Source organism: Agelaius phoeniceus, chromosome 21, assembly GCF_051311805.1.
Source record: "Agelaius phoeniceus isolate bAgePho1 chromosome 21, bAgePho1.hap1, whole genome shotgun sequence".
Classification (NCBI taxonomy): domain Eukaryota; kingdom Metazoa; phylum Chordata; class Aves; order Passeriformes; family Icteridae; genus Agelaius; species Agelaius phoeniceus.
Window position 1 is genome coordinate 6194715 of NC_135285.1, and position 23684 is coordinate 6218398.

General features: G+C 43.4%; 2 protein-coding genes across 4 annotated transcripts in view; one reads left to right on the forward strand and one right to left on the reverse strand.

The window, feature by feature from the left end:
• Positions 1-5026, reverse strand: DOLK (dolichol kinase). 2 transcript variants are annotated; one of them, XM_077189222.1, is made up of 2 exons: positions 4903-5026; positions 1-2500 (listed from the first exon to the last, which is right to left on the reverse strand). In XM_077189222.1, the coding sequence occupies exon 2, from the start codon at positions 2386-2388 to the stop codon at positions 817-819; it is 1572 nt and encodes a 523-aa protein (XP_077045337.1). In that variant the 5' UTR covers positions 2389-2500; positions 4903-5026; the 3' UTR covers positions 1-816. The 2 variants fall into 2 exon arrangements, with proteins under 2 accessions (XP_077045337.1, XP_054502437.2); XM_054646462.2 differs by lacking the exon at positions 4903-5026 and adding an exon at positions 4486-4875.
• Positions 4961-23684, forward strand: part of NUP188 (nucleoporin 188) — a 25209-nt gene continuing 6485 nt past the window's right edge. The window contains exons 1-33 of one of the 2 annotated variants that reach the window (XM_054646457.2): positions 4961-5074; positions 6918-6972; positions 7552-7625; positions 7811-7895; positions 8521-8601; positions 8987-9031; positions 9612-9704; positions 9824-9943; positions 10300-10511; positions 10952-11066; positions 11281-11481; positions 12165-12254; positions 12900-12965; positions 13505-13624; positions 14068-14194; positions 14319-14474; positions 14828-14954; positions 15572-15659; positions 15739-15815; positions 15973-16087; positions 16438-16558; positions 16750-16813; positions 17228-17356; positions 17510-17643; positions 18036-18142; positions 18966-19172; positions 19573-19742; positions 20057-20126; positions 20729-20796; positions 21430-21625; positions 22121-22198; positions 22535-22620; positions 23119-23264. In XM_054646457.2, the coding sequence (XP_054502432.1) occupies positions 5049-5074; positions 6918-6972; positions 7552-7625; positions 7811-7895; positions 8521-8601; positions 8987-9031; positions 9612-9704; positions 9824-9943; positions 10300-10511; positions 10952-11066; positions 11281-11481; positions 12165-12254; positions 12900-12965; positions 13505-13624; positions 14068-14194; positions 14319-14474; positions 14828-14954; positions 15572-15659; positions 15739-15815; positions 15973-16087; positions 16438-16558; positions 16750-16813; positions 17228-17356; positions 17510-17643; positions 18036-18142; positions 18966-19172; positions 19573-19742; positions 20057-20126; positions 20729-20796; positions 21430-21625; positions 22121-22198; positions 22535-22620; positions 23119-23264 (3649 nt within the window). In that variant the 5' untranslated portion in view covers positions 4961-5048. Of the gene's footprint in view, positions 5075-6917; positions 6973-7551; positions 7626-7810; positions 7896-8520; positions 8602-8986; positions 9032-9611; positions 9705-9823; positions 9944-10299; positions 10512-10951; positions 11067-11280; positions 11482-12164; positions 12255-12899; positions 12966-13504; positions 13625-14067; positions 14195-14318; positions 14475-14827; positions 14955-15571; positions 15660-15738; positions 15816-15972; positions 16088-16437; positions 16559-16749; positions 16814-17224; positions 17357-17509; positions 17644-18035; positions 18143-18965; positions 19173-19572; positions 19743-20056; positions 20127-20728; positions 20797-21429; positions 21626-22120; positions 22199-22534; positions 22621-23118; positions 23265-23684 lie in introns of both variants that reach the window. The other variant, XM_077189220.1, reaches the window with a different exon arrangement.

The window sequence follows — 23684 nt, forward strand, 5'->3', positions numbered from 1 at the left end:
GAAAGTGTAATAGTAGAAAATTTTATTGACTTGAACAGATTTTCTGCTGTCAGGATTAATGTGTAATTAATTTTAGCTGTGACTTGCTTCATTTTCCCCCCCATATTCATTCCTAATTGTTTTGGAGATGAAATCTTGAGAAAGATAAGACATTTTTCTTGCTGAAGCAAACTTCAGGGCTAAAGATTCACTGTTCTTATTAGTGTGGTCTGGAATGAGCAGTGTCTGACATCCCCAAACCTTCACCCTGGATAACTCAGCTGTGGCAGGTGCTGGATTTGGAGCTGTGTTTGTGCATCCTGGTGTGGGTTTGGCTCTGGCTGCTGTGGACTGGACAGAACTGGACATTTGTACGTGGTTCCTGTGCCCCCCCTTGTTATCAAACATGCTTTACATCGTGCTTATACAGAAATGAGAGTGCACACATCAAACACAAAACACAGGACTCAGTACAGAAAACAAGGTACAGAACAGAGGTAGCAACATCTAAGAGACCTGCTTGTTTATTTTGTCCTCTCTAATTGACTTACCTCTTCTTTCTCTGCTTCCCTTGGGTACCCAGAAGAAACCCAAACTGGATTATTAAACATAAGTGCTGTTTTTATCAGTCATGTTTGTTGCCGTTAGAACATAAATCTATTTTCCATGGGTAAAAACAAGACTAAATCAAAACCTTTATTTTAAATAAGTCTTTTTCATTTCTGTTCTCAACAATTTTCTCTGCTGTACCAAAACATCAGCTTTGAGCTTCCATTAAAGTGCATTTTCTAGTACCTTTCTCTAGGAAGGGAGAAAATTTTGTTTCTGGAAGTGCTTCTATGCCATGAGCATGATCTGGAGGTAGAGAGGCAACAGCAGATTATCAATTTGAGTAGTGTAAGCTTCCAGAAGAGAAACCAAACTCACAGATGCCAGAATCCAGGCATAGCTGGAGTTCAGATTCACATTGCTGTCAAAGATCAGAATGAGAGCCACAGCAATGATCTGGGCAAAAATCGCTGTCATTGTCCCTTCAAAGGTCTTCTTTGTTCCTGGCCATTTGATTTCCCCCATTGTACTGCCAAAAACAGAGGCAATGGTGTCTCCTACCCCCACTGCCAACACCCCAGAGTAGGGGACCAGTGCTCCTGCCCCAGGCAAGGTGCCTTTAGGAGCACAAGATCTGGGAAACAACCACACTGGGAGGGACATGCCAAGGAGGAGATAAATATGAGTCAAGATTAGAGGTCCACTGTCTCTTTCATCCAAGAAGAGAGAGAGCAAATGCCTCAGGGTTTGTCCAAAAGGTTTGATCCTGAAGTACCGCACGTACTCTAAGAAGATGAACACTGCCAGACACAGCACTGCAGCAACATAGAGGAGCTGGCGGTCATAAATGAGTCCAGGAACATAAGTAGCAACAACAATGAAGTGGAAATATTTCCTGGTTATGGTCGAGGCCTGGTGTTTTTTAGATTCAGATGATCTCTTGGCGTTCTGATAGAAAACCACCCCACATGCTGAGGCAGCCAAGAAAGTCCAATACACAAGGAGGTAAAGTCTTGTCTGTGTCTGAAACAGAAACTGGAGCAGCCAGAACAAAGGGTTCCTCTGGATCAGTCGGTACAGCCAAGGCATGATGACCCCTAAGCCTAACACTGCTGTCATCATGTGGAAAAACATGGAGGAGATCCACGTGCCCGAATCCATGAAAGTGAAGAGCACAGTGAAAAAAAGACCAAGAAGAACAACTCCAACAACTGCTACCAGGAGGAAGAAGTCAATGGGATCCCCTCTCCCCTCGACTACATTCAGTGAGCGTTTAATGAGCTGATTGAGAACAAAACTCACACCTCCGAGAACCAGCAGCGCTTCCCCAGGAGTAAAACACCGCGGCAACAAGTACAGCAAGATCATACTGAGGTAGACAAAAATGAGCAGCACTTCTAGAACCTCTATCACCTCTGAGACAGTCAAGGAATGTTTCATGGTGTAGATAATTACACTGCCAGCAACACCGGTCAGGATGCAGGTGTTGGTTGGCACGGGTTTGGTGATGCCCACGGCCAGGACGGACAGGAAGAGCGCCAGCAGCATTCCCGCGGAAGCCACGACGACGCCGAAGCGCTCGAAGTACACGATGCCGGCCGCCCTGCACCTCTCCTTCATCACCACCCCCAGCAGGGGGATGACCATGCTGGCGGGCAGGAGGCCGCTGTTGGCAGCGCCCCGGAACTGGAACACGGCCCCTCCCTGCTGCAGCAGCCGGTCCCATTTGAACTGGGCGTAGAAGGCCTGCAGGGCCAGGGCCACGGCGCACCAGGAGAAGCAGTCCCAGACCACGGCGTGCACCGACAGCACCACAGCGAACACCAGCAGGGACTCCACCAGCACTGCCTTGTCCAGCATGGTGCCAGCCCTGCCTGCCTCAAGCTTGCAGAATCTCAGCAGGCCCGAGGTGCTCACTTGTCCATTAGGAAGAATTCCTTAGGAAGAATTCCCTTCTGTGCTACTGCAATTGCTATAAAAAAACAACAAAAAAAAAGGCAAGCAATTAAAGCAAATACTTGGACAGCTGAAGTGTTTGCACAGCTGTCACAGATATATTTTATGAAAAATCCTTTTGCTAGGATCCTTTTTCTTCTGAGAAGCTGAGAGGCTTGAGAAACTAAATTATATAATATATAATAAAATATCATATATAATATATTACATATCATAATATATAATATAATCATAATATAATTATATCATAATATAATTAGAATATAATTATATCTATATAATTTCTGTATAATTTCTATAAAATTCTATATATAATTTCTAATTATATATAATTATAGATATTACAATTATATTTTACTATTATAATTATAATATAAAATATGGATATTATAATATAAAAGATAATGTAGATATTATATATTTTATAATATATTATTATATATTATATAATAATTATCTGCTTGCTCCTATGGAATGTAACAGGTGCATCTTTGATTGGTCTCATGTGGTTGTTTATAATTAATGGCCAATCACAGTCCGGCTGTCTCAGACTCTCTGGTCAGTCACAAGATTTTATTATCATTCCATTCCTTTCTATTCCTTGCTAGCTTTCTGATGAAATCCTTCCTTCTATTCTTTTAGTATAGCTTTAGTATATAATATATATCATAAAATAATAAATCAGCCTTCTGAAACATGGAGTCAAGATTCTTGTCTCTTCCCTCATCCTGGGACCCCTGCAAACACCACCACACACAGCTATTTGTTTCTTAAAGTCTATTTAAACTGATAGTTGTGTGCCAATTGGTAATGTCAACATACAGATGATTAAAAAAACCCCAAAACTGAGGTGAGTGAATCATGCACTTCACCTTCTCTGAGTGAAGGCTCACAGCCCACTGACAGCTGTGCTGCAAACCAAACTTTTCTTTAAACTTTTGGACTGGAAGATAAGCAGTTGAGATAATCAGCAACAGGCACATTTACTCTGTTAGGTTAAATCTCATCTTATCTTCTTCAAAGAATTGTGGGCACTGACAACATTGTGCAATTCTCACCAGCATTTATTGCTTTCTGGCAGCCTTGATTTCTCTATGGATACATAATTTGATAATCAGCCATATGTAAACCTCTGCCATTACACTGGCACCTCTCCTGCAGTCTTTGAAGGTCTCAGGTTCTTTATTTCTGTTGGAAATTTTATCCTTTCTGGCCCACCATTAAGCTGATTAGAGCAAAGTCTGCTAAGTAAATTCTTCTCCCCAAGTCTCAATGCCAATATCTACACCAGCTCCCCCATGGAAGGCCAGAGGTTTATTTAAGGTTCTCTTTTAGGTTTTCAGCCAGTGTTGAATGGTGATAGCAGATTACAAAGCTGACAAAGTAATAGCAATATGAGGAACTATTACAGTTTGTACTGTCAAACTTCCTTAGACAGTGTGTCTGCAGTGTTTAGATATTTATGACTTTGTACTGAAAACTTAATTATTGATAGATTGCTTTTTGGCATCCTTATTCATATAGCCTGAAATACTTGATTGCCAAACAGCTTCATTACATGCACTGTTGCTACACAGCTCCTTCAGGCCAAATGTAATCTTTTGCCATTGCAATTAATTTTTAAACAGGAGAAGAATTAATCATACAGTCAATAAAACAGAACTGGTCTGGACAATATCTACCTCCAACTCCCTGCTGTTTCTGAGAACTGGGGAGGGGGAAGCCTAAGGCTTATCTGAGGAAAAGCAGAGTAAATGCCACCTGCCAAGCAAGGACCGAGTCCTCCTACTCAGTCTGGCAACCTTAAGATTGCACCGCAGCTCCGGTATCAATGGCAGGGACACTGCCCTGCCAGGCTGCCAGAGCAGGCAGAATTTCACCCTGCCTGAGGTCTGTGCTGCAGCAGCACTGAATGTTTACACCTGACAATCTGCAATGCGATGTGTTTCACTGCTGAGTTATTTTGTTTTCTCGTGCGTGCCGCAATCCCCTCCTCCGCACCTCCTTTTAGGTAATGTGAGGCTCCTCGGCCCCGCCGCTCTCATCGTCGAACGGGACCCGCACCGAGCGTTTGCTGCCCGGCTCGGGCTCCGCATCCTGGCTGCTCAGGGCAGGGAAGCTTCCCACTGACGTGCTGCCAAACATCCGGCAGCCCTGGCCTCGCTGCAGCCCTGCCTGCTCCCTCTCCTCCCCAAGCCCTCGCAGCGCTGTGGACGCCCCTCAACCCGCGGGCTGCCCGCGTCCTGTCCTTCTACGCTGCTCGCCGCCGCCTCCTGACCCCTCAGCCGCGACATCCACAGCCCAGCCTCCGCTACTGGGAACGCCATCTGCCCGCGGGCGGTGTCGGAGGCGCTCCCGGGTGATTCCCGGTTCCAGCGCGAAGCTGCGGCCCCGACCCGGAGCCCAACGCGCACCCACCTGGCAGGACGCCGCCATCTTGCCGCGCCGCCTGTCACATGACCCAGCTGTGAGGGCGTGTTCGGGGGGCGTGGCCTGTGCAGCACCACGTGACACCGGCGTGGTGGAGGGAGCCGGCCCCTGGGTCACGTGACACCGGAGCGAAGATGGCGGCGGGCGGGCTGAGCGCGAGGTGCGGGACCGGGGCCGCTCGAGCGGAGGGAACTTGGGGGCAGCGTGGGGGAGCCCCCGGCTCTCGCTGCGGGCGGACCCCACTCCGCGGGACCGGGGGCCGAGAGGGGCCGGCGAGGAGGGAGCGCAGCGCGGGGCCGGGAGGTTTTAACTGCGGCGGGGCGCGCGCCGGGCTGGCCCCGCCCCCGCCTCGCGCGCGCGGTGAGGCCCCGCCCCCTGGGCTGGGGGACCCTCAGGGACCCTCAGGGAGCCCCGGCTCAAAGAGCGCAGTGAGCAGCGACTGTCGGCATTTTGTGGTTGTTTAATTCCGCCGTGCGGGATCAGAGCTGGGCAGCGCTCCCTGGCAGCCGTTGCTTTGGTGGGGCCGGGGGCTCGGTCCGCGCTCCCTTCCCGGGGGTGCCCGACGGGCGCTCGGCCCTTCCCTGAGGCGAGGGGCGCGCCAGGGCCGGCTGCGCCTCCCGCGCGGCTCCTGCGGACGTGCGAGTCAAATACACACGTGGAAATATGTAACGGAAGCGATTTAATGAATCCCGTGTTCAGTGATCAGCGTAGTTCGGTTGTTTCGTTTCTCTAGAGCACGTTTTTTGTAATTCATGACAACGCTTTTATGTTCTGGAGTTTCTCTAGTGTCTAATTTTTATTAAATTAATGACAACACTGTTACTTGTGGTCGTATACAGAGAGCTTTCCTTCCTTAGCTGTCTTGGAGCCTTATTAATGAAGAGACAACAAACCACGGTCTGTTTTTTTCACAGACGGGATTGTGAAGGAGTGTAAAGTAGGTGGGTTGGCGTTGCTAGGCTGGGGCTCAGATTTGACAGTAAGTGAAAGAAACGGTGTGCAAGATAAATAAAGGCATTGATCTGACATGATCACTGAACCTGGGATTCATTGAATTGCTTCTTTCACATTGCTCTTCAATTCTTGGTAAAATTCTGGGCCTTTGGGTGCTCTGTGTGGCTGGAGAGGTTCATGGCAGAGAAATGCACGCAACCATCGAGGAATGAGCAGGGAGAAATTATGCTGATGGGTGTGCTGCAAATAACAGGTGTTGTCATTAAGTGTCACCACATGGCAGAAGTCACAGATGACTTTCACTGCCACAGTGAGTTATTTTAATAATGTTATTCTAAAAATAAGGCTGTGAGTGTTCTTGTGTAGTCTTTGTGTGTGGAATTGGGGTGTTTAAATTCTCATTTGTAACTAGCTAGCGTGCTGCTAGCAAGTCATAGTTTGTCTAAATGAAATACTCTTTTTGGCCAATATCTTTTCTCTGGGCTGTTGTAAGGAGACTTTTTGAATGCATGTGCCAGGGTCAGGGTGTGATCTGTAAATTTTTATAGGGCAGATTGTCTTTTCTGCAGAGTTCTAATGAAGAAATGAGAAGCTGAGTGTAAATGTTCTGGTGTCTGTGTAAAGATGGTGCAGTTTTTCACTTCGTAGTTTTATGCTCTCCTTAGAGTGGAGGATGAAACTGATGGAAAAATTTGTTTGAAGGAGAGCATTGAATGTAACAGTAGAATATTGCTTTATGCTTTCATTTTCTTCTTAGGAGCCTGAAATGTTCAGATAGCAAAATTGAGCTGGTAACCTGATATCAATGTGAAGCTTTGATGTGAATTCACAGGTCTGGCTGTGTCAGTTGTCACCTCCTGGGTTTTTCCTGGGTTTTTCTAGGACATCTGAAGCTCATTAGCTAAAAGCTAATGTTCCTTAAATCGTTTTCTCACATTGCAGTGTCATTTGCTGCAAGTTAATTGCAGGTTTGAAAAGTGTAAGCTAAATGGAAGCCTGGAATAACATTAATCATTAAAATGGTCTCCACCTTTTCCTTGTGTTTGCAGGAGCAGCAGAGAATTATGGACAATTCTGCTGGGCAGATCAGCTTTAAGAGAACCAGTAAGTTCATTCCCTGCAGAGCAGGTTTGGCCATCACTTACTGGGCTCCATGTGCAAACACATCATTTGTACATCTCTTTGAATATTAGTGAAAATGTTTTCTGCTGCTTTTCCTTCTTTCTCAGCATGATTTTTGTTCCCATATCTCTGCTACTTGTTTATTCTTCCACTGCTTGTTGACAGCTGCTGCATGGACTGCCTGGAAGGGTGTATGGAAAAGGTGCTTCCTTTGCTGGAGTGGGCACAAGTGCTGCTGCCTGGACTGCCCTGGGGTGTTCATGTGTGGTACAACTGCTCTCTTATTTTGAGGGCTGGAGCCTGTGCTTTCAAGAATTTGCCCGGAGTTTGGGAATCCAAATGTTTCTAAACCCAGTCCATTGCCTCCCTAGGAATGGGCAGTGTAGCTCAGTGCCCCCTCAGTTCTGCATCTGGATTCACTCTGAGCCTCAGACACCTGCCTTGTGTTGTTCCTGCCTCTCTGTGGTGGTGGAATTTCTTTGCTTTGCTGAAGCTTAACAGATCTAATATTTGGTAATGCACTTTGAGGAGTCTGTTCAGTGCTGTTTGGTTCTGTTTTAGGCCCAGATTGCTGCAGAGTTGAACAAGCACTGGCAGAGGCTGTTAGAGGGACTGTCATACTACAAACCACCAAGGTACAGTCACTGCCTGATTTTAGAAATGAATCTCTACTGTGGAGTTTCCTAGCAAGTAAAGAAAGGTTACAGAATATTGTATGAAATATTGAAAGGTCACTGAGGAAGAAGCAAATGTTCAGTTTAAATTGATAGAGTGGAGAACTTTGAAATGATGCCTATTTAATTTTTTCCTTTCACTTTAGTTCGACTTCAGCAGAAAAAATTAAAGCCGATAAAGATGTTGCTGCTCCACTAAAAGAGTTGGGTCTGAGAGTCAGCAAGTTTTTGGTGAGTGAAGCTGCTCTTGGATTATTTTTTATCCCTGGAATGAATTGTTATAGGATTCTGATACCAAAGTAACCTTTGTGATGTTGAGTAGAGAGAAACTTAAGGTCCTTTCAGTTCAAAGTTATCTAAAGGATGTTGAAGTCCTTGTTGAGGCTCTAGGTCAAACTTCCAAAGTGATGAGTGACTTTGAGATGCTGTGGTTTTCTTGGTCCTTTTCAGCAGCAGCCACCTGCTGTGGGTCTGAACTGGGCTCTTCCAGGCCAACTGCTCAGCTAAAAACCTGATGTCCCTTAAATCAGTTGCCTTGTTTGACAATCCTCTCAGTTCACCTGCAAGGTTCTGTTTCTTTAAGCCAGAAGTTTAGAGTTCAGTGGCTGGTGGTACTTTTATTTAAATGTCTGATGCTCCTTTAGCTGAAGTTAAACTGCAGCTCAGTGACATTAAAGCTGGTATTTGGGTTTAAAAGAAGTGCTGATTAAAGCATCTGCCTGGTGCAAAAATATTCTTTTGTCATGTTATTTGTTTTGAAGATAAGAGCTGCCTGAGTATTTGGAGAGAATCTTAATCTTTAATGAATTCAGTTGCCTTTTATTAATTTCAGATCATTTCTCTTTCTTTTGTTCAGGGTCTGGATGAAGAGCAGAGTGTGCAGTTGTTACAATCTTATCTTCAAGAGGATTACAGAGGAACAAGAGACTCCTTAAAGGTCCCATTTATATTCTTTTTACTCCACATCTTTCCTTAATAACAGTTGGTTTTTGATGCAAATGGTCACATGTGAATCCCAGTTCTGACTGGGAAATGGCTTTGTAGCTTTTCTTCTCTGGAGCTACATCCAGGCTTATCTCTTCCTTCTTGGATCTCTGCAGGAGCTCAGCTTCTCTCTCTGTCACAGGAAAGCTACAGATTTGTGAATGAGAGTGGAGCTGAAAAATAAATACATAGTTAAAAATGAGTGTTTTGTGCTTTTGGAATCTGTCTTTCCAAATGAAAGGAAAATTGTCTTTTATTTGTTTTAGTCATTTTGTGAACATATATTTTGTCAGTAGGTGTTTCTCCAGTAGCTATTTTTTGTCATATTTTTTTTACAGACAGTTCTTCAGGATGAAAGGCAGAGTCAGGCTCTGATGCTGAAGGTCAGTCATTTCCATTTGTATTTTCTGGGGAAAAAATCTGTTGGCAGCAAACCTACTTTCTTTTGGTAGAAAATCTTGAAATAATTGAAGTATTCCTTCATATAAAGGATGGCTTTTAGAAGGTGCTTCTGAAATTGAGGGATGTGTGTGTAGACTTGAAGAGGGTTAGTAATTGCTATAGAAATGAAATTTTAGGCTTGATATTAAGGAATTTAGCTGGGTAGATGTACACTGCCTTATTTTCCAAAGCTTGTAGGTTTGTGTGTCACTGTCTGACATGGCAAGATTGATGATCATTTCTTACAGAGGGTAGTAGGGATGTCTTGTTGCCTTTCTTTTCCATGTTTTCTCATTTAACAGTGTATTTATAGACCTGTCGTTACGGCAGTGCTTGATTGAGTTCTGTAACGTTTTTTAAGTCTTGGTTGTTTTCCCCAAATTCAGAACTGCTCAGTTGAAATTCCATCTGTAATAACTCTGTATTCCTTGTGGTGAAGGCCTTGGCAGTGGCTGGGAGAGGGAGGTGGCAGGGACTTGGACACTGTGCCAGGTTGGTATTGATGGCACTTTACATTCACAGCTCGCTGACTACTACTATGAGGAGAGGATCTGCATCCTGCGCTGCGTCCTCCACCTGCTCACCTACTTCCAGGACGAGAGACACCCTTACACAGTGAGTCCAGGATGTGATGCCATTGAAACAGGCTAAATATGGGAGCTGTGGGGTAATTCCCTGCTTGTGCAGAAAGCCCACATGCATGAGAAGTTCATGGAGTTGTTTGTCTCTTTTAGGCACAGTACTTCCAGTGCGTTGAAAAGTTGGACAAGGAGCTCGTTCCGAATTACCGCAAGCAGTTTGAAGCACTGTACAAAGCAGAGGCTCCTACCTGGGAAACACATGGAAATCTTATGGTATTTTGTTTCTTACTATCGTTTCTCAAGCTTATAAAGTCATTTCTTACATGTAGTGTATTGGAAAATGCATATGTACAGATGCAGTTAAACACTCTCTCTGTAACAGAACACACTTTTGCTCAGAGACAGAGTTTCATGAAACTTACTGTTCCTTGTAATAAATCTGTGGAGAGCACTGGGGCCAACAGAGCCATTTATGTGTAGTTGTTCACAATCTCTCTGGACCTAGAGTGGCTTTCCTTGCCATTGACACAGTTGCTGGCTGCACAAGCTGTTGAAATGCTTCCACCCTCCTCAGCTTCTGGCTGCCCTGTGAGCTTTGACGTGTGATGGTGGAACTTTCCTTCATGCAGACAGAACGCCAGGTTTCCCGGTGGTTTGTGCAATGCCTTCGGGAGCAGTCCATGCTCCTGGAAGTCATCTTCCTCTACTATGCATACTTTGAAATGGCACCTGAGGAGCTCCTGGCCTTTGCAAAGATGTTCAAGGAGCAGGGATTTGGCACAAGACAAACCAACAGACATTTAGTAGATGAGAGCATGGATCACCTCGTGGATCGTATTGGGTGAGTATTGTGTGTATTTGTGATGTGGGTACAGAGCAAAACAATTGCTTTTCTCAGGAAAAAATGCATTTATAATTAATGTCTTTTTTGTTCTGTGTGGGCCATGACTCAAGGGGGGAATGAGAATCCTGCCATACATCCTAGTGGCAGAGAGTTATAAAGGTGGAAAAGCTGTCTTCAAATTTCAGTGACCCTTTTTGGTCTGTTCAACCAAAAAAGGTAGTTCTGAAGATTATAACTTTTCCTGTACCAGCATTTCAAGACAAAATTTGGATTATGTGCCGCTTGTTTCTTGTAATTTCTTATTGCTTCAAAGAAAGATGAACAAAGCAAACTAAAGGATGCTTTTTGACCTCTTATAGTTTAAGAAAAAAAAACCTCACCTGAATTCTCCAATGAAGTTACTGACCTATTTGTTTTTACTCTTCTACTGCTTGTAGCTACTTTAGTGCTCTTATTCTGGTGGAAGGCATGGAAATTGACTCCCTCCATGAGCGTGCTTTGGATGACAGGACAGAGGAACACAAGTTGGCCAACAATCAGCACATCCATCAGGTAAAACACTGGCAGAGTAACCAACCCCTCCAAGCCTAACAATACAGAACTTACTGTGGTTACCCAGGCTGTGTCTGTAAACTTTTGGTCCTTGTGCTTGTTGGCCAGGTGTAGAACCTGGCATCCATGAGGAGGACACAATGAGCTATGTGCTTGTTGAGTATGAATTACTTTCAGATCTCAGTTATTTTGCTTTTGATTTGTCTCTGTGCAGGAGATGGACAATCAGCTGCTGCAGTTAGGGGATGTCTCACATCATGCTCCAGTGCTTTTGGCCTGGGCTCTGCTCCGTCACACCATAAACCCAGATGAGTCCACAAACATCATCAGGAGGATGGGCAGCACTGCTATCCAACTGAACGTCTTCCAGTATCTGACCAAGCTGCTGAGATCCCTCAGCAGTGGGGGCAAGAATGTGAGTTTCTTCAATTGTGCATGTAAGCTTTTGAAGGTCTAACTGCTCCTGATGTCCAGCTGTGATGGGAAGCAGAGACTGAACCAATGTTCTTTTCAAACATGCTGTAAAGCATGTTCTGTCATCTTAATCTTCTTTCAGTGAGGATCAGAAATCAAGTTGGAACAAAACAGATTGTTATGCCCAGAGAATTAAGTAAAGCTTTTTTAAGCAAGGAACTACATCTCTCTTGAGCAGAATAGACTCCAGTTAATCAAAGTTTTTTATTTGCCTCCATAAGTGCATTTGCCATTGTGAATCTTGAGTATGGGATGATGTAACTCTGCACTATTCTCTGTATAGCACTCATTAGAAAATGTGGTGTACTAGGGCAAACTGCTTTGTAGACAGAAGCCAGTGAAAGCAAATCCTTTTGATTCCTAGAATTGTTGAGTGGTTGTTTTTTTTTTATTTTGATGCCTGCAAGGCATTTCTAGTGATAATGGTAATGGCAAGACTTCTCCGTTCAGTGAAATATTTTGTGTTAATATGGAGCTTAACTAACGACTGCTCCCTGTTTTGCTGCCCCTTTGCAGCAAGGATACATAAAAAGTCATTCACTTGATGTGTAGAGCAGACTGAGTAGAGTTACAGCATGTTTGTAATTCTTTCCCATGACAGCCTTGTGTGTTCTGTCTTTGCAGTGTACTGCCAGCACAGCTTGTATGTGTATTTATGGACTTCTTTCCTTTGTCCTGACATCACTGGAATTGCATACGTTGGGCAATCAGCAGGTAAGCATCCAAGAGCCTTTGCATTTGTTACATAATTTAGAATTACCTGTCATAACTGATGCTAATTGCCTATTAAATTGTAGTCTTGCATTTCAGACTGCAAATTTGAAAAGCTTTATGCAAAAAATTGCATAATTTATGCAAATTTGTGCTATGCAAATTTGCTTTAAGCAAATTTGAAAGCTTTATGTGGCTTAGGGAGACCCAAACGAGTGATTTGCTGGTTTTCCTTCTGCATTTACACCATGCAAATGTGGTAAACACCTCTACAGACTGGCAAATTAGTAGTGAAAGAACACATCATGCATTTGAAGTCCTATGGATGTGAAGCTAATTGGTGATCTGTTATTCCCAAAACAATGGAAATAATACAAACTCAATTTCTGAGTTGGACTGGACATTTTACAGCCCTCTGCAGACATTGTGGACGTGTTTGTTGTGGCCAGTTCATTCATTATGAGGAGCATGGCTTTAGGTTGTGGTCTGGGGGTGGGTGTGTTGGGTGTGTTTTGGCTCCTGGAAGTAGTTACATCTTGGTGGGTAAACATAGAAACTTAAATTCCAAAGATGTGGCAGAACCTGGTTGGAACAAAATCCTCCTGTGTAAAGTAGCTTTGATTTTTTCCATCCTGTCTTCCTTTGTAGGATATAATTGATGCTGCATGCGAAGTTCTGGCAGCTTCCAGCATTCCTCAGCTCTTCTGGAAAACGGTGAGTGTGTTTGCAACTTGTTTGACCTACCTTGTTTACAACTATGACCTGATAAGTGGTTCCCTTTTAGGAAAGGAACAGGCTGGTTGTATTTAGTGAGTTGGTTTCTAGGAGGGCCTGAGGAGCAAATGTTCATTTGCCTCTATCTTTAATTTACTTTTGCCCTTTCCTGCTTTTTAGGTACAGCCTTGGCTTTACACTTGAAAAGGATACTGGAACGAGTTTTAATATAGGTGATAGTTGATAGCAGGGCTGGGGCTGCAAGGATTGAACTAACTGCTGGCAAAAGCATTGTGCTTGTTTTTGTTGTCAGAATTAGGATGATATGTAATGCCTTACAGTCTTCTTGCCTTATACTTGCAGACTGCCTCATGCTTTAGTCTGTGCAAGTGTGATCTCCAGTCACTGGAGTGATACTTTTGTGCATGATTAATGTTAAATGTACAGCTTAAAACAGAACTGTAACCTTGTGCTATACTGAGACCCTTTTAGCTTTTCTTTTTAGTAGTGAGACATTTGTTTTCTCTTTCCACCACCAGGAACCTACAGCAGGTCTGGGTATTATCCTGGACAGTGTTTGTGGGATGTTCCCCCATCTTCTCACTCCTCTCCTTCAGCTGCTCCAAGCCCTTGTGTCTGATAAATCTACTGCAAAAAAGGTACAGGATCTCTCTGGGTGTTTGGGAGATGATTTATTTCGAGTCAGGGATGACATGCTCTGTGATTCTTTCTTCCCATTACATGTGCTTATCTCAGTTGCAGTCTTAGATAGCAGACATAAGCTTTTGTCTAAGAACAGTGAACATGGCTCCTTCAGAGTTGTGTGGTGTTGCAGGATGCTGTTTTCTGGCTTTTAGAAAACTTTTCAGCTTTAATGGTTGAAGATTAAGATGATAATTTTTGGGTGGTACTTACCTGATTCATTAGATGAGACTTGTCTGAACATGAGGGCTGTGTAATAATGCTTTGGTAGGGTTGATGTTTTAGAAGGATATTGTTGTACACCTCAAGTAAACTTGCTTGATACTGGAAGTAAGCTGGTTGATAAATTTTTAAGAAGCTCTGGCTCTTTGGCTGGTTGTTGAAGCTCTCTCTGATGCAGGTATACAGTTTCCTGGATAAAATGTCCTTCTATATTGAGCTGTACAAGCACAAACCTCCAGATGTGATCTCCCATGAGGATGGCACGCTGTGGCGAAGACAGGCGCCAAAGCTCCTCTATCCTCTTGGTAAGGAAACTGCACTCACCTTTTCTTACTGAAATCCTTTGGGAAATTCAGCTCTTTCTTTACCTGGCTTCTAACTCATGGGTAAACTCATTTGTGACTTTGCTTCACCTGCTTCAATCTTTAGGACTAGGTCAGACAAATCTACGGATACCTCAGGGAACAGTGGGCCAAGTGATGCTGGATGATCGGGCTTATTTGGTACGGTGGGAGTATTCCTACAGCAGCTGGACTCTGTTCACCTGTGAGATTGAGATGCTGCTCCATGTTGTGTCAACAGCAGGTGAGACAGGCTGGGAGCGTGAAAGAGAATAAATAATTATTAATTGGTGTCAGTTTGAGGTTAGTAGTAGGGCTGAATAGCTCTGAGTACATTTGGAAGAGCATGGAATATTATTCAGCAACCTGATGATGATTATTCTGTAAAATTCACTGCAAAAGGCCAAGAGCATGTAGTGTAATGAGATACACTTTAGATGAGGGAAAAGTTGAGATACATAAACAAATGTTTTTTGATATGGGAGAGGGATGGTTTTGAATCATGCAGATATGTGGTAAGAGATATGTGCATTGTTCCAGGCTTTATTACTGCTGAAGTACAATTTTGCATTCTAATGTTTGGTTTTCTTTATCCAGATGTGATTCAGCATTGCCAGAGGGTCAAGCCCATAATTGATCTGGTTCATAAAGTCATCAGCACTGATGTATCAATTGCAGATTGTCTTCTGCCAATCACATCACGAATCTACATGCTCCTGCAGAGGTGAGTCCCTGACAGCAGAGGTACCTGAGCAGATAGAGTGACCTGAAGGGTAGCTGATTATTTATTTTGCCAAGAGCTTTACAGGATGTGTGTCAATGCTTGAATTCCCCAAGACTGGTGTTCAGCTCTCAAAACTGTTCTGGTTACACATAGGTTAATGTTTTGATACAGCAGAAATGGCCCCCTCTTCTACTTCTTTCCTGAAAGGTGTGCAATTTTATCCCTTTAAAGGTCATTTTGATTAGTAGCTATATTTACATGAAACAGGGATAAACATAGCATTAGAGCAGTAATTCACAGGTTTTAAAACAGTTGTAATTATTAACTCCTCCCAGAGTTAACTGCCTGGGAATTGATGTTCAGCTGTATAATTATTGTTTGCTGTGACAACCTGCTGTCTTACCAGCCTTGCTCTGGCAGTAAATTGATCTGACTCAGGTGTGAGGGGGAGGTGGCAAGTCTAGACTGAAAGTGCTGACTCTGGTGTCTGTATTTATCTGCTTAAATTTTATATGTGTGTACTTCAGTGAGAGAGAAAGAAGCTTTTTGATTAAAAAAAACAGACTAGACCACAGGTGGCAGTGCTTCTTTCCATGCATGCTGTTTCTCTTTTATAGGCTAACAACTGTAATCTCTCCCCCTGTGGATGTTATTGCTTCTTGTGTCAATTGCTTGACAGTCCTGGCTTCTCGGATGCCAGCCAAGGTGAGGAAAGGACCTGCTGCTGAGAGCTGGTACATTTAGCTGTAAATCAGAAGGAGCATCTGTACCTCTTCTCTTGCAGGTTTGGACTGACCTTCACCACACAGGCTTCTTGCCATTTGTTGCCAATCCACTGTCCAGTATGAATCACATGATTAGGTATTAATGTTCCCCACCTTATTTTTTTTTTTTTGCCTAACCAATTCATAACATGCAATAAGAACTTTTTGCCAGTGTGCAATCTCTGCACCTGACATCTCTCACTTATGTCAGAATCCTGCTATTCATGTGATGAACTGTCTTGCTCATTTCACAGTGCAGAGGGAATGAATGCTGGGGGCTATGGGAACCTTTTGATGAGCATGGAGCAGCCCCAAGGCGAGTACAGTGTTACCATCTCCTTCCTGAACCTGGTAACAACTCTTGTCCGGGTGAGTGCCTCTGGAGAGCTCTGGTGTGACACCAGCTCTGAGCTGGTATGATTGAGAAATGAAAGTGATCTCAGCCATGTCTGAGATCAGTGTCTTTGCAGCAGGGCTCTCTAAGTAATATTTGCTTGCCTTTTCTTCTGCACTGCTGTTTGTACTTTCTCTGATATGATTCTTACCAAAAAAAAAACATTTTGACTCGTCTCAAATGACTACAAAAAACTGGAAATTGCTTGTAAATCTATGTCCCTGTGTTTCATTGTTTTCTCACACTTCAAAGACAATAAGAAATATCTTCCTCCAAAAGTTTCCTTGTTCCCCTCCTGGTTAAATAACATTTCTGTTTCTCCTAGGGACAACTTGGTAGCACCCAGAGCCAAGGCCTGGTGCCCTGCATAGTGTTTGTTCTGAAGGAAATGTTACCAAATTACCACAAATGGAGATACAACTCCCATGGAGTGAGAGAGAAAATTGGTAAGGATGTTAAAAGGGGGGGTATGAGGGGAAGGGAATAAAAGGGATCACCTGCCTTCTTTTTCTAGCAGCCATTTGGGATTTGCATTGTACAACTCCTGATATTGTTAGATGCTGTGATTTGTTTGAAAATACAAGGAATGAGGCAAAAGTTTTCAAAAACTGAGTAGTCCATTTCATCTCTGTTTTAGGGTGCCTAATTCTGCAGCTGATCCATGCTATACTGAACTTGTGTCCTGAAATGGATCCTCGCAGGTAAGACAGGGGAGAGGTCTCACACCTGCACTAGCCTGGTTTACAGTGCAGGAATCACTGCAACTTTGTTTCAGTTTTTGAATTCAAAAGAATAGGAGGGAGTACATAGCTGTGTAGTGCTGGTTTCAGCTCTTTGCTGCATTACTGAGTACAGGAAGGGTAGCAGAAGATTAGGGACAGAGCAAATCACGTTGGTTTCTAGAACTCTTGGTAAAAAAAAAGAAAAGAGTACATAGATTTCGTGGGACAGACTACCATCCACTTTCCCATTTGGTGTACTCTGGCGAAAGTAGAAGGGAGAGTAAAGGGAGGGGGTGTAGAAATGAGGAGGTTGCTTTGTGGTAGTTTTTAAAGTTCAATATGGCAAAATGCCTCAAGTGCTCCTGGTGACACTGTTCTGTGTTTGTGTCACAGCAATGCCCCCAGCCTGCAGTCCTTGTGCATCTTCAGCCTGGCCAACACCGAGGCAGGGCAAGCTGTCATTAACATCATGGGAATTGGGGTGGACACCATTGACATGGTCATGGCCTCCCAGTCCAGCAGGTGAGTGGGGTGTGGCTGTTTGGGCAGTTTCTGTGTGCTGGCTCTGAGAGAAAATGTCTTGGAACTCTGGTGGAGTTTCCTCTGTGAATGTTATAAACTAATAAATGTTGGTTGTGAGCACAGTTCCTTACTTTGGATTCTCTTTGGACACAGTGATGAGTCCCAAGGCCAAGGCCAGCTGCTGATCCAGACAGTGAAGTTGGCATTCTCTGTTACCAACAACGTCATCCGGCTGAAGCCCCCGTCCAGCGTGGTGTCTCCCCTGGAGCAGGCACTCACTCAGCATGGTGGGTACTGCCTGGGGTACTCCAGCTGTGCTTCTGGGTCAGCTGCAAATGGCACTGTGTGTCTCATCACAAACACTGCTGAAGGTTTCCAGGTTACAAAAAGTGGTTGCTACTGATGGGAGGATGCCTCTTCTCCCTCCTCTAAGGCATTCTTCCCCTCTGGGACAGCTTTTAAAGGATTAATCAAACATGGCTTATTGTTTGCTGCTTTGTAATGAGATTATTGTAATTACAGAATATACTAAATCAGTTGCTGTTAATGCCTCTGGCTGGACCCATACCATGTTCTTTTGGGAGACCAACTTAGTTCTTATCTTCTGCTGTGGAAATAATTTGGTAAATAGTTACATCTTGTTGTTTCTTCTCTTTGATTTTATTTGTGTTCTCTCCAGGTGCTCATGGGAACAACCTCATTGCTGTCTTGGCCAAATACATCTACCACAAGCATGACCCTGCCCTTCCACGCCTGGCCATCCAGCTGCTCAAACGACTGGCTACAGTAAGATGAGACACATCAGTGCTCCTTTGCTTCTCCCCTTGTGACTGATGCCACTACTGAACTTTTTTCAAATAATCTCCTCAGGCTTTTTTTGTATTAGGGAGCTTAGTGCAAGTCAGTTGAAGCAGAGTAGACTGGCATCTGTAAGTTAATGCACATGAAAAATCATGTAAAGGATCCTTTAGTTTTTTTATGTGATCTGCTGTTTCAGAAGTCACTCAGCACTCACTGAGAGGCATCCCATTAGCAGGGTTTTTTTCTGCAAAGTATTTGCACTTCCAGTTGTTCTCTTCCCAATTTTTGAGCAACTTTCTCTAGTCACTCTCTTAAATACAATTCTTAGACCTTCCTACCTGGAATTGTACCATCTTACTGAGAAGAGTATCCTATTTAAGTTTTTATTGGGACCTTTCAACTTTTAGACTTCTGGACTTGGTAAAAGTAGACTTTAGACTTAGAAAGCCTTTTGCACTTACTCTTTTTGTCTGCTAAACATCAGAATATTTGTAGCTTTTTAAAAGCATATAAATCCAGATATTGGCTCATTTATTTCAAGAAATGTAATTCCAAAGCAGTTTTTTCCTTTGTCTTTTCTATTTCCTTTGTAACCTTTGAGAAGTTGATGAGGATAGAGTAGAATTGCTCAAGAGGAAAGTTTGGATCACTTGTCACGTTTCTTCCTGCTTAATGACAACTGACTTTGATAAGTTCATAGATTCACTATTAAACATTTTTGAGTTTCAGTACAATCACCTTTTGTGTGTAATTAAGCATTGTGTACAGCATGTTTCTTTTTCCTTCTGGTGTTTGTTTCCATGGGCAGGTTGCTCCCATGTCTGTGTACGCCTGCCTGGGCAGTGATGCCGCTGCCATCCGCGATGCCTTCCTCACCCACCTGCAGAGCAAGATCGAGGACATGCGCATCAAGGTCATGATCCTGGAGTTCCTCACAGTGGCAGTGGAGACACAGCCTGGGCTCATTGAGCTGTTCCTCAACTTGGAAGTGAAGGATGGCAGTGATGGGTCTAAGGTACAATAGCAGATACTTGCCTGAGGACTCACTGGCTTTTTTCTGCATATTAGAGCACTGGATGCTAAAATCTGATATTGTACATTGTAACCTGATGTGTTTAATGTAAAGATAAATGCAGGTTGTGCTTGTATTTAATGCATGTGGTACTATCCCAGTTTCACTTTTCCCTGTAACCAAAGAGAAACTTTCCCCAGTATTTCAAGGCAGATACTGAGTTAGCAACAGAACATCTGCTAAGACCAAGGGTGCCTGTGGCCTGCTCTCTTCACTGCATGTGCTGTTCTTTCAGTGACCTTAAAACACTCATTCATTACTGGCAGTGAGAAAGATAAGGATTTGTGTACAATGGACAATACAGTTCTCCAGCATTATAACCTCTTGTCTCCTTTTGCTTTAGGAATTCAGCTTGGGGGAGTGGAGTTGCCTCCAGGTGGTGTTGGAGCTGATTGACTCCAAGCAGCAGGAGAGGTACTGGTGCCCTCCCCTCCTGCACCGCGCTGCCATCGCCTTCCTGCACGCGCTGTGGCAGGACCGCCGTGACAGCGCCATGCTCGTGCTGAGGACAAAGTGAGTTGGTGATCCTTGACAAGGCATTTTCCTTCCTCTTTTCCAGAACACTCTTTCTGTGCTTTATCAGACTTTTCAGGGACCTTTGCACCTTAGTCAGTGTGTGGTGAGGGTACGCAGTGTGTGGGCTTTGAGTGTGGAAGATGAGAAGCCCCAGTGTGTCAGAATCAAATATATTTCTGTTTCTTTTATACAAAGCTAAATAAACTTGTATTTACCAAAGCATATTTTATACATAGTTTGGGACACTCAAAATGCTGCTAGGCACGTGGCATGAGGGAGACAACTGATAATATTTTGTTTATGTCTTTTAGGCCAAAGTTTTGGGAAAATCTAACTAATCCCCTCTTTGGGACCCTTCCTCCGCCCTCCGAATCATCAGAGGTGAGTTACATACAAATAAAATGAAGGGATTAATGTACTCCTCAGAAAAGGTTTCTAAGTGATGTGTGTGGCCATTCCCTCTGCTTACAGCTTCCTAAAAGGAGCTGTGACCAAGTGGGTAAAACATAGGCAGAAGATGAAGTGAATGCTGTCTGGATTTTCAGAGACTGGGCAGCCATGAACTGCCTTTTGAAATTCTCTGGTATTTATTCACATATGAAACAAAAATAGCTGTTTGGCTGCTGTGGTAATGCTCACTGTAGAAGGTGTGTGTCTGAAGTGTATCCATAATCTGGGCTCAGGCTAACTGATATGGAAGAATTGATTAGGTTCTTGTTCTTCCTTTCTGTGCAAGTTTTTTCCTTCATTCTGAAAGCCCTGTGCTCTCACTGAAGAGTTCAAATTCTGAGCACAGTATTCTGTCCCTATTGTCACCAGTCTGTGGTCAAATGGCATAAGTATTGCTATTGTGGGAGAAGTAAGTCTCCTGCAGAACTGGAGTATCTGCCATCCCAAGTGGATGGGTAGGGATAATTTCACTTACCCTGCAGAACTCAGATTTTCATTTTTTTTTCCTTGTTTTTTTTTTTTTTTCCTCATAGCTCAGTGTCTTGGATACCTGTGCCTTAATAATGAAAATCATCTGCTTGGAGATCTACTATGTTGTCAAGTGAGTCTTTGGTAGTCTCTCCTTCATCTCTGTACTTTTTAGTTATCTAAACTGTGTGTGTTAACTCTTGATACACCGTATGGGCTTTGATGGGCAAAGCATATGTAATCCTGTGAAAATCTGGGGGTGATTCATGAACACATGACAGACATTCATTTGAGATTCTTGCAATCACTAATTGTGATTATGATATTACAATTCTTCTGTAGCCTTGAGGTGAGAATGTATCAGTATTTTCCTTGTATGCTGAAATAAGAATATACAGTATTTATTAAAACTAATTGTCAACTAATTACTGTAAACTGTAGTAAAATTACTGTAAACTGTAGTAGTTGAATTACATTTAGTAGTTTTCTCCCACTTGATTTGTTTTCCTGAAAGTAACATCTGTTTCATATGTTGAAAAGTCAGGATTAACAAAAATTTGTTTAAAAAAAAACTATAGATTTTCTTCAGGGATCATGTTTTTCCTTAATATTTGATGCAAAAAGTGGGATTCCCTGCACAGGTCAAATATGCGGAATAATCTTCACTTGCAAGCTGTGCCCTTGGCTTTCCTCCCTGAATCTCAGGAGCAGTATATTTTCTGACCCAAGAATAACTGAAGCTAACTCCTTCTCTTGCTTTGGTCAGGGGCTCACTGGACCAGTCCCTGAAGGACACCCTGAAGAATTTCTCTGGCAAGAAGCGCTTTGCCTACTGGTCAGAGTACGTGAGGTCCCTGGCCCAGCACGTGGCAGAGACCGAGGGCAGCAGCTGCGCCTCTGTCACCGAGTACCAAATGCTCATCTCAGCCTGGAGGATGCTGCTCATCATCTCCACAAGCCATGTAAGGGCTGCCTCTTACCCTGCATGAGAGGCTGAAATGAATATTTTGAGTAATACAATGTCAGCAGCTTCTTAAGGGCCAGCTAAGCAGAATTCACTGGTTTCTTCTTTTGGTTTTGTTGTGTGTGTGAGCACAGTACAGGTTGGTGTGAGCATGGTGCAGGGGGTTAGAGTGGGTGGTGTTTTGCTGTTTGATCAAAATGAGCATATTGCCTTCTCAAGGAGGGAGGCAGTAAATAGTTTTTAGAGGGTTTCTAAGTAATTCTGCAATCCTGACAAGCTTTTTCTGTGTTGAAGGAGGCAGGGATGCACTGTTAAGCAATTAGTCATTACCAGCTCCTTGTCAATGGTAATGTAGGACTAAAGTGATTTCTGTAAAAGTCAGCAGTTATAATATTGATGGATTCTTAAAGTAACAAAACAGTAGACTGATTTTAGGCTGCTTAGAAGATGCACCTTTTATTGTGCTGATTGATCTTTATCTTTGTTGATTTAGGCTGATATCATGCATCTGACTGATTCTGCAGTTCATCAGGAGTTGTTTCTGGATGTGCTAAATGGCACCAGGGTTTTGGTAGGTGTTGTTTCCTATCAGTTCTTTCATTTCTTAATTGCTTATCTTCTTTGCACTATTCCTACAGATGCTTGTAATGTTAGGGTTTTTTTAGATCCTGTGAAAATGGGCTGAAACAGAGTCTCTCTCCATGAACCGATGAACTGCTTAAATCTTTATTTTGTATGTGTCATTCTTTCATCACTAAATGACCCTGTGGGGGCCCTGGCTCTGATCCCCTCAATTCTACTGAAGGAACAAGCCTGGTCATTTGGTGGTGGTGCTTGGGCTGAGCATTTCTGAAGTGTTTCCACCTGTGAGAGTTCCAGCTGTAACTCTTACTGTACTTCTCCTTAGCTCCAGGTTCCCATGTCAGTGCCCTGTCTGCAGCTGGGGTCTATGCTGTGTACCCTTCTTCTGATCCTGCTCAAGCAGTGGAAAAAGTAGGTGTTTTGTTTGGATATTTTTTAGTCACTGCTAGAAAAAAACTTTGGAGGTCATATTTAAATAAAAATTTGGGAGGTTATGTTGAAGTGTTTTGGTCTAGTGAGAATCCCTTAGTGATCTGGGGAGAAAACTGAAGGTTTATCATTGAATTCTCTTTTGGCATGTCAAATGTCTCTTGGTTGTTGCTGAATTGTGAGAAATCTCTGGTAGCAATAATTAATTTTGTTTCCTGCTTGTTGGTGAGAAGTAGCAAAAGAGCTTTTGTGATAGTGAGTCCTGCTTTCTCACTCTGATTCTCACAATGAAGGGAAAACGCATTCTCTCATTCTGTGGAACGTCTTTAGTGAGATCCAGGTGGTGACTTAAACTTTACTTTGAAGAACTGCTTTTGTTTTTAGGGGTCATATAACTTATGATCCACACAGCTCATTCAAGGCAGTGTATTTATTGAGGGATCTTGTCTAATCTGAAGAGCTCTCCCTTTTTGTTGTCAGCGAGTTGAGTTCTGTGGATAAAATCATAAACTCCTTGACGCAGATTCTGGAGGGAGTACTACAGGCAGATCAGCAGATGATGGAGAAAACCAAAGCCAAAGTGTTCTCAGCTCTTATCACTGTTCTGCAAATGAAGGAGATGAAAGGTGAGGTGGTGCATGTGCAGGTGTTGAGGTGCCAGGGCTGAACACTCCTTACCCCCAGCATGTGCAAGATAAACACATGGTGCTGGTAGTCGTGCAGGGTGCTGAACATAGTCACCAGCCTGTGGGACTTCTCTCCTTTTTCTTCCCTCCTTTAGCTAGTTTTGGAAAGAGGTGATGTTTATCATTCATTCACTCTATGTCCATGTCTTCCCTTCTCTTGTCTTTCCCTGACAATAACCTCTGTTTGATCAGTTTAGTTCCTGTGTGGTTTTGGAGACAGCTAAGTGGATGTGTAAGTCAGGCTCTCTCAGAGTGACTGTAGAGCTTAGATTCTGACATGGATTTCCAGTTAAAGATAACAAAAGACCCAAACAGAAGAAAGGGTACATTTTGTTACAAACCACAGAAACCAGTCTGGTC